This window comes from Myripristis murdjan, chromosome 1, assembly GCF_902150065.1.
Source record: "Myripristis murdjan chromosome 1, fMyrMur1.1, whole genome shotgun sequence".
Taxonomy (NCBI): Eukaryota; Metazoa; Chordata; class Actinopteri; order Holocentriformes; family Holocentridae; genus Myripristis; species Myripristis murdjan.
Window position 1 is genome coordinate 38520832 of NC_043980.1, and position 10405 is coordinate 38531236.

General features: G+C 40.8%; 1 protein-coding gene across 1 annotated transcript; it reads left to right on the forward strand.

Annotated features, from left to right (window-relative positions):
• The first annotated feature begins 4177 nt into the window (after positions 1 to 4177).
• tmem109 (transmembrane protein 109) lies at positions 4178 to 8858 on the forward strand. Its single transcript, XM_030054218.1, has 3 exons — positions 4178 to 4670; positions 5816 to 5918; positions 7591 to 8858. The coding sequence occupies exons 1-3, from the start codon at positions 4458 to 4460 to the stop codon at positions 7962 to 7964; spliced, it is 690 nt and encodes a 229-aa protein (XP_029910078.1). The 5' UTR covers positions 4178 to 4457; the 3' UTR covers positions 7965 to 8858.
• Positions 8859 to 10405: the final 1547 nt, after the last annotated feature.

Sequence of the window (10405 nt, forward strand, 5' to 3'; positions counted from 1 at the left end):
TTCAGTATAACAAGTGTGACATTGCTTTTACTCAACAGTTTTACAACAGGTGCCGTCAGAATTCAAGTTTCAACTGAACAAAAATGATTTCCCAACTGCAAGCTAGCTTCCCTAGAGATTTCCACCACAGTATCTGCTTATGCTTTGTTGCCCAGAAAAGCAGCACTTCCTAACCTTCATTTGAACCACAGCCATATCCTCAGACGCAGCGCTGCCACAGTGGGGGCCAAAAACAAAGAAAGCCGCTGCATCCAAGCTTCTTTCCTTTCCCTTGTCAAGGGTGACCAGACATCCCTATTTTCAGGGAGCAGTGCCCTGATTTGTTGTTTTGTCCCCGGCTGGATCTGTCCCCGGAAATGTCCCCAAATCCCCCCTTCTCTGGACAGCACTGGTATTATTAGAGGATGTCTTGTGATTTGTAGTTTTTATCTCAAAACCACAAGAATGCTATTCTGCTTATAAATGAGGGGATATCGCTTTAAGAGCTTGTGTTGTGGAAAATGTTAAGTTTTCCTTTTTGTTTGTAAGTGGCTACCACAAGACAGATCCTCAAAGTTACTCAGATTTTCCAGATTTCCATCTGGAAAGAGTAAACTTGGCCTCTAACTACTGACCTTTCAACTATCAGTTAGCCTGACTGGCACTAGATGGAGCTGTTGTGTGGAGTTTGGCTTATCAAAGACGCCGGCTAATACAGAAACATAAAATACTCCTATCAGAAACGCCAGATTTTCACACCATCTTGTTTAACTGTATATTTGAACATTACAATTACAGCCGAATAAGGACAAATTTGCCAATCTGACAAGTCTCTGCAATTCAAATGTTTTCTACCTGGAAACGGCTGTTGTTAGTGCAGGGTCACACTGATTCAATCTGTAGTGGGCCAAAAACTTTAAAATGTAATTGTATTTCTCATGGAATGAAAATGTTCGGCCATTTGCAGACAACCAGATATAGCTTGTTCTGCGTATTTCACCCACAAAGTGACACAAGTTCAGAACAGTAATGTCCTCCATCACCAGAGTGATTTGGAGGCTGCACCTGTGCCAGAGGAATACTGCTTCACACTGAGGCTGACGCTGACTGCTTTGCTTAATTTCATTGCACTTAGCATAAAGGTCCACACTGTCGATGCAGCGTGGAACAAGTTTTAAGCTGAAATAAACTTTTTAAAAAAGGAAATCACTGGCTAGCTTAGCATTACAGAAACTGACACACTGGTAATAGCAAATTTCTGGCTCATGACAAGTTGTATGTTGGCCTGTTAGCCTAAAGGAAACACGACAAAATTTTTGCCAAATAAGGATTTTTTTTTTTTTTTTTAAGAAATGCTTTTCAAATAAATTTCTGTTTTGTCCCTAAGGCAAAGGTATGGCAAGCAACTGCCATACGTTGCCATACTCAGCTGATGCCCACTTGAACATCTACATCCTACACATCAGATGTTTTTAAACCAGGGAACAATGACTATGACTATGAAGGTGCTGATGGCCACAAGACAGTAGTAATATGTTTTTAAGGAACCTAAGCAGGGAAAGTTTCTCATTTAGTTCCAGCGCAGTGCAGTGCTCTTTGGCTTTTATTCCTCCTAAATCTGATAAGTTGAAAGAGCGAGGCCCACTTTGTCCTGCCCAGCTGATGACCTCCTCTCCTCCTCCTCCTCCTCTTCCTGTCTTTCCACAGAGGTTTCTTTCTTTCCCCCTGGCTGGGGAAGGGAGCGGGGGTATCCGCCTGATTGTCGCAATACGCTATTCTCTCATTCCCAGAAGAAAGTGCTCAGCCTCAGCAGCAAAAAAGACAGAAAACAAGAAAAGCTTCATGTCCATGTCTTACATTTAGGACCTCATTAGCCTACACACAAAGGGACGTTCTCTCCGGACCCGTATCTGAACACTGCTGAATATTATTGTCAAAAATCACACATTCCAAGGACAGAAATCAGCCCTAGGGTGGTTGTTAGAGCTGCAGCTCTGTCTGTATGACTGTTGAGTCTGTGTTTTGTGAAACTGCATGCTCTCAGTTGTGGACCTGATGTGAAGAGCATACGTTCACATTGCAGTTGATGGTTAAAGGCTTTTCAGACACAAGCAATGATTGTCCCCTATGATTTGAATGTATATAGTACATTAATAGTTTCTGACTATTTACATTTTGTAAATCCTTTGGCCATATCTATGCTCTGATAAACAACCATTTCTAGAAAGAAGAGTAATAATGATAATTCATTCATTCCTAAAGAATTAATTCCCAGTCATCATTTCATGGCATTACTTGCCTTTTCATGCCATTGTAAAGAAAAGTCTCATCTAAAGTCTCATTCTATTTTTTTTTTAAGGTGAATACTGTTTTTACCATAATCATCTATTCCTTCACCTTCTCAATGCCACAAGTATCTGTAGGAGTTGCAGTCTGTGGAGTACAGTTATTTTTTATTTTTATTTATATTTTTTTTCCATGAGGCGACATTGCCACCTTCTGGATCTTTTATTAAATGCTCCTGAAATGTACAACCAGCATGTCTATCCCCTGCAGGACAGTGATGGAGAAGGACCATCTGCTGGTTAGAGGACACACACACACCCACCCACACCATACACACTTACAGAGTCTATGTTTTCTCATAGACTCTGTGTTTGTGGACTTTTTAGGTTTTGGGTTATTGGTTAAATGAACAGTTGTTTTCCATGTACCTGCTGCAACCATGGCAGTGAGAACAAGCCCTTCATTGGAACTGTTCTTCTCCGAAAGGAAGTGGATGTGGCCCAACATGATTTACAGAAATAAGTTGCTCCACCAGCTAGGGCTGGAAAAGGGCGTCAGTGTTGATTTCAAACAAACGATGGGTGTTGTGTATCCTGTAAAATATTTTTCCAGCTTTGGGTCACCGTTTGAAATCATGCTTTTTGCTGGGCCAGGTACACTCAAATTCATTTTGGAGAAAACAGGAACAGAAACAGGAATGTATGGATGTATTACACTCGCATGGAGTAGCAAATCTATATGGGTAACAACCCAAACTATGACTTTGTATATTTATATCAGCTTCAGGTTGGCTTGAATGTCCAATGAAAAAATGTTTGGTTGCATCCAGAGAGAACAAAGACAATCAAGGATCCAGAAAGTAGCCAATAGATGTAAAGTTGCAGCAGCAAACAGGGTCTGAAATCCTCCACTTCAAATTCTTAAAGTCTTTGTGCAGTGTAATCCAAGTCTTGACTCGCCATTTGTATGTGTGCCAGTTTGTCCAAAACCAATGCACTTTCATTGAAACATAAACCAGTTCCAGAAAATGCCTTGTGCATGACCAGCTCTGTGCAACTGGCCTGCATGTTCACACAATGAAGGCCCACTTGTGGCTTGTTGATTGTCCAGGTGTCCTGTTCAATCATTGGCTTTAGTGACAGACTGAATGGGAAGTATTGGTGGATCCGTGTGTGATAACCCACCTTTTGCTATTTATCAAAATCATCTGGGATTTTAAGTCTTGTGGTGTCTTCCCAGCCTAAGACTACTGAATAAAACAATTGAGACTGACCACAATGATAACGTTTCCCAATGAATGACATGAATAAAACAAACTATACACCTGCACACACACCTGCCCCCCTGCACAATGTAATACAATATAATCCAACTGTTGTGCCTCAGGTTTTCTTTTTGTCAATTCTATGTTTGGCATTGAGCTGCATTTTATTGAGACCTGTTTCTCATATTCTGTCCCATCATGTATATAAATAGGGAGGACAAAAAATTAGGAACACCTTTCAATATAATGTAATCCAGTACAAGACCCTGCAAACTGCAACCTCAATAATAAACACAGAATTAAAATCACACATTCTCCATAAATGTCAACAAAAGCTGAACATTATAAATTTTGTTAAAAGAGAGAATTGATGGCAGAGCTGTTGACCTGAACTGCATTAGATTGTACAGGTGGACCTGAGAAAGTGGCCACTGAGTGTAAATGGAGATATACAAAATAGCACGTGAATGCAACGCTGTTTAGCTGCCCATTTATTGATTTCGGATTTCAGAGCTTTTTAAACAGTACTTGAACGCAGCACGTCATAACTATAAAACGAAAACTGTCTCATTGCGGAAATCCCAGAAGTGAAGTACTAAACGGAAAGCAACCGGTTATTAACAACGAGTGTCTGTATTTTTTTTTTTTTTTTTTTTTTATAATTCACTAACAAAGAAACGGACAAAAATTGCCGGCGGAAGTAAAAGGGAGGGTATTCTAGTGGAAACTAGTTGCATAGGCCACGCTGTAGGTGGCAGACGTGTCTTTTCGCTAACAGGCACCTCCAAGTTTTCCCAACAGGATATGGAAAAACTTAGTTGTTGAGTCAACCCGTGGTCACTTAGTACCTAGAGACTCAACTTTTACTTCTCATAATACAAAAGAGTGGTTCTTCGGGGCAGGACCGTGTCATTGTAATCACTTTAACATGTTCCCCCATTCAAACGGCAGTGGCCTCAGTCGGCTGTGTGTGCTGTGCGGGCTGAGCGTCCTTCTGCTCTCCGCTTCGGCAGAGGAAGTGTTTGAGCAGCGGTCCGGGATGATCCAGGAGCTCCGGGCAGCCCTGGCTGACCTGGCCGCAGAAGGGAGGACTTACGTGGGCAAGGTAGCGGGGGAGCAGACGGTGCTGTCGGTTCAAAAGGTGAGGGACGAAAACACACGGAAAAGATGCTGAATGCCGCGGACTGTGGCCTACTTGAGATATATAGGCTAACCTATAAGAAAACGGGCAACTACCTTGCATACAGTTGTAACAACATAATGTCCAGTATTGCCATAAGTAGCACTCAGAAATGTAGCAACCCATGTTTTAAGTGTACTTACTGACAGGGTTCCTACACTAATTCGTAACGTATGAAAAAAAGAATGGAATATGATTTTGACCATTTCTAGGGTTAGGGTTGGGGTTAGGGTTAGTATTTCCGTTCCCACACTATTGCTTGTATTAATAGTTCTCTAAAATAGCTTGATACAGATATTGCAATGCAAAATCAACCAGACAAGCAGCATATATTGATTTTGTTCACATTTGGAGGAGGCAACTTTTGTTTTCTGCTGAGTGGGAGGTCCATATTACTGTCCATGAATGTAATTTTTCTAACTCATATAAAACACACACGCAGACACATATATATGTGTGTGTGTGTGTGTGTGTGTGTGTGTGTGTGTATGTATGTGTATGTATACACACACACATATACACATACACTCACATATACATATGTGTGTGTGTGTGTGTGTGTGTACATATATACATATATATACACATATATATGGAGGAGTATCACAAAAATGGGCACTTGAATGAATATTAAACATGCTGATTATATCCTAGTATACACTGTCAAACTGTATATTTTGAAATCTAGCCTAAACAATGTTAAAACAGTTACATTTTCAGCACATATCATTTATAGGCGTTAAATGTAAAAATACACTTATGTAAATAAAGGCCAGAACATATAGTTCCTTATGTCACCACATATATATTTACATACTTGATTCTGGGTAAACTTTGTTTCATGTTGTTTCAAAGTCTAATGACAGTGAAAGGTGAGCAACAACAAACAGCTTCTCCCTGGTTAGACCTGTTTCAGGTTCACTTGGAGCTAAAGGTACTGCAAATGAAGGTAAAAGTATACAGTGATCCCAGTTACTCCGCCTTGCATCTGTGCATCCTGTGTCAACCCCAAATCATCCAACCATGAATCAACCTCTTTCTTTCTTTCTTTCTTTCTTTCTTTCTTTGTTTCTTTCTTTCTTTCCCTCCCTCTCTCTGTCTTTCAGGCGTTCTCTCAGGTTCTGCATGTTGTGGCAGAAGCGGTGGCCAGTGGTCTTCAGGTCCTCTCTCAGTATCTCACACATTTCCTGCAGGCCGCTGGACTTGAAGGTAAAGATTCACAAAGGAAACCTGCTCAGTAAACAAGGAGAGACAACTTTATCAGTCTCTGTTGTGCTGCAGGGCAGAGGTCCTACAGGGGGGTTAAATGAGGACTTGAATTGATTTTCACTGTAAATTCATTCACTACAAATGAAGTGGACTACAGCACTAGTTCTCAAATGGGCATGTGTACCCCTAGGGGTACACTGGAGTACTGCAGGGGCTACATGAGATTGTTCTTAAAAAAAAAAATGTTAATTTAAAACATGTGAGTCATGCACAGTTCCTAAAATACTTATCCTATGCTATTATAAGTTCAATAAAAAATGTAACTTTAAGTTTGATCAACCACATTTTATATTCAGTTTCCCGAAGGTGTTCACTATGATCGAGAAGCCAAGACAAAAAAAAAAAAAAAAATCCAGACAATGGATTAGTGGTTGAAATGTAGCAGTGATCCAGCTGAAAACAAGACAAGTAGAAAGAAGTGAAACAGAAGCAAAAACAGAGCCAACAAAACCTCCTCAGTATCCGGTTGTTGTTCCAGACACTGATGGCACTGTGTTGGACCTCTGCTTATAGGATTTCTACCAGTATTTTTCCTTGCACTGGTGAGGGGGTACTTGGCTGAAAAAAGGGGGTTGAGAATATCATGATTTAAGCCATGACAGACATTCCCATGCCTATTGTGTCTCATGAGTTGTTGCAGCAATTTTGGGGTTGATACAATTTGTTATACAGATTGGGTGCACAATTTGACCATATTGGACAGCTTGAGAATTGATAAACATAGTGAAACATAAAAAAATTCATGCTGTGATTTAGTAACTTTATTGTCAATATATCTAGAAAAACAGACATCCTTTGAATGTCCTCTGTCTTTAGTGGATGTCAAGTTTCATGAGGCTGTGATTATCCTAGAGGTCACTATAGGTCAGTTTATACAGTGACATCAAGCTTAAAAAAATGCTCTGACTACATTGAAATGGCTGCTATGGGGGCCAACATCATCACACATGAATCAAATGTGGCTCATTGAATCCACAAGAGTCTCAGCTTTCCAGTCAAAGCCAACTGATGCAGCTCCAAGACTGTTTAGGCCCCAGTCTGCACACACACACCATTTTACAACAGGCCACAAGAACACATGGGGACTGCAGGCTTTGTGGCCCAAATTGCATGGGATTAGCAGAAGGTGGGCGTGTCTGAGAAGGGGAGAGCCGTGGCTGCCCAGAGAACCCATTTTCATTCACACATCTGGAGGTCAGAGGTCAAGGGACCCCGCTGAAAATGGCCATGCCAGTGCAAGCAAAAAACTTGCTAAAAGTTAGCCAAACTTTGAAGCAAGATCTTCAATCTAGCTTTAAAACTGAGCCATCTGTAGCTTCTGATAGCATTATTACTGAAGCCATAATCATTATTTTTTAAATAGAATTGTATGATCTATCAAATGGAATGCTGCAGTCAAATCAAGAAGGACCCGGTTTACCTCGATCAAGGGCACTTAGCCTTGCTATAGACTATATACTGTATTTTTCGCAGCCACATCACTGAGACCAGAACAGCTCCTTGCCGTAAAATGCAGAAAAAATTTCCTGCTACTGCTGACTCTCTTTAAGGGACACACCAAAGATAAAATTCACCCTCCTCTCTGTGTGTGTGCTCTCCCTGTTCTCCGCAGTTGCCCTCCCCCTCAGCAGAGTTACCCCAGAGGGGGTGATCTTTGTTGCCCAGTGGGTTCTTTTGGCTCTTATTGGTTATTGGCTGATCTCCCTGGCCTTTCGACTGGTCGCATCCACTCTGAGGCGAGCCTTGTGGCTGGTCAAAGTGGCTGTGGCCATTGCCTCTTTTGGACTAATCCTGAGCGACCACAGCGTCGGCACGGAAACCATGGCTATCCGACTGGCTGTGCTGGTGTGTGTCTGCGTCCTGTTTGGTGTGGGGCCATCGAGGGGCGGGACTGTGGCTGATAAAACCGCCCACCTGGAGGAGCAGGTGAAGATCCTAGAGAGACGACTGAGAGAGATGGAGAGATGGAGGAGGACAGAGGAGTGACGGAGGGGAGCAGCTGGATTAAGAAAAATGGGGAACGGTGAGGGAGAGGGGAAAATGCATGGATGGTTTTTTGTATTATTTCTTTTTCTTCTGTGCCTTTTTATTCTATTATCTCAAAAAACAGGCGTCCTGAAATCTCGTCTCCATACAGAGGTTTGGGACCTCAGGGATGAAAAGCTGCAATGTCATAACTGTTTTTTTTTCTTGTTGCTACTATTAGGCTCAAAAGTAATGCAATTATTCATTACTTTTAATTCCTTTCACAACATGTTTACTTACATCCTGGGTGCTGTAAATCATTACCTTGCACTGCTGCACCCTCAAAACTGGTGATTGCTCGTTGTAAAAAAACATTCAAGAAACCAAACAGGTTTGATGTTCATTGTTCTCACTGTTCTTGCACTTGATGAAATCAATGATAATATTTCCGCCCAGAAAAGATAGACTTTTCTACCATCAGTAGCTGTATATAGGGTCCTATATAGGGTCTGATCCAAAAACTGTTTATCCATACAGATTTCAGAATTATATATATTCATTATGAAATCCCCACTTAATACAAGTTTGGGTGATTTGTGGTCAAAATTTTTAAGTCAAACACCCTTGACTGAATTTAAGTGTAAAATGCCTGAGTGAACCCATTGTTTGTTGCAATGTGAGGTCAAACTAGGTTTTATGTGTCCTCTAAACAATCAGTAAATTAATGTGCCTTGGATAGTTTGTATTTCAAATGTACTATAGCACCAGCATCAGCCTTTTAGAAGAATGTAAATCACAAAACCAAACACATTCATTTCCTCTTACTTTATTTGTATTTGTTCTGTTAATTGAGGTGAATATGTGCACCTATAAATTGTGTTTTGATAATGTAATAAAAAACAGAATGTAACATTCCACAGGTGTGAAGATATGTTGGTGTGGTTAGAAAAGCACCTTTTTTTCTTGTCCACCTGTAGGATGTGGCAGTAGTGGATTTGAGGCAGGCTTAGCTCTTCACTTACAGGGCATAATATAAAAAAACCCCTTAAATTAAGGCTTTTTTCAGCATTTTACCAGCTGCTATTACATCAGAATCAGATCCCAAAAATTCAGTGAAAATGACAATTTCAACCACAGCTGCTGACGGAGGGTCACAGTGTGACCACGTCCTGGTGGCAGGGTGTAGCACAGTCATCCTGAAAATGTCCAATTGTTGGTAATTTATACATATAATGATGAAGAAATGACGACTTCCAATCGACTCAAGAGCTTATTAGTTTTAGCATGTGAAATTTTTGCATTTGTCTTCAAATCTTGGATAACACAAACAAAATCAGATTTTTGACTCCAAAACAGCTCCGTTCTTCTCAAGTCCTTATAAACAGGTAGACACCCCCACGAATTGAACGAATATAACTGTTATCACCTAAAAAAAATATGAGAAAATCAGGAAAACATGATTTTCGTATCAAATTGTATGCAAATTCGTGTTGCTGTTAGTTTCTGTTGGGGCAAATGCCATGACTTTTGAAGAGATTTCTGGATAACCACACAACTGGCTGTCAGACTGTGAAACACCACCCCCTCCTGAAACTGGGTCAGAGTTTTTGAAAGTATTTGAAACACTTTACATAGTGATGATGTGTACTGTGATTTTACAGAGCTTGCTAGCCATACCCAAACCACTGGAAATACCTGCCCATGCTAAACTGTCACATAAAGCAAGCTAAACCAAGTGCACCTCCAGGATTTCAAACTCCTCAAACATGAGGAGCGCTCAACCCAGGTTCCCTCACCCACCTTACCCTACAAATTAAGGCTGCCATTACTGACACAAGGCAGGTTGGGCTCATGGACGATTGAAAATCCTTTCAAACCACTTCAAAGTATTTGATGGAACCTGCACAGATGTTGCCACATAGTTGAGCTGCAGTTTTCAGGCTACTGGATGGTTTTGTTTGACTGGAGTGCCTACCAAGCAACAAAGTATCAGGAACACCTTCTGTTCATATTTTCAAGTCACATACAAGCACATTGTATCTCAAGTACAATTAATAAAACAACACATAAAAGTTCTTCCTACAATACAACCTACTTTGCATTTTCTTTAACAGGCATTAACAATGGAACAAAACGTACAAGATTCTTAGTTTTACATATAGAGAAAATTTTGTTTCGGCATGTCATTGGCTACTTCAGTGGACGTAACAGGCTTTAAAGTGAGATAACAGCAGGGAAATTAAACGACATGTAACAGAGAGGACCACTGAGACACCACTTGGAGTGTTGTTTGTCAGATCTGGATCAAGCAACAGTTACTTTTCTGAGTTTGATTCTTTCCTACTGCAACTCAGCCAACTGGGTCTGCCCAGAGGGATTGCTGATCTACCCGAGGCAGGCAAATACAAAGACTTGAAAGGAAAATTCCACCTTTACAATCTGTGATGTTCAGTGCTTCCCAG

Bases quoted from the DNA above. Each gene is read 5' to 3' on its own strand.
- tmem109 (XM_030054218.1), top strand. From the start codon at position 4,458: ATGTTCCCCCATTCAAACGGCAGTGGCCTCAGTCGGCTGTGTGTGCTG. The intron at 4,671-5,815 runs GTGAGGGACGAA...TCTGTCTTTCAG, and splicing joins CGGTGCTGTCGGTTCAAAAG to GCGTTCTCTCAGGTTCTGCA. The intron at 5,919-7,590 runs GTAAAGATTCAC...TGTTCTCCGCAG, and splicing joins GCAGGCCGCTGGACTTGAAG to TTGCCCTCCCCCTCAGCAGA.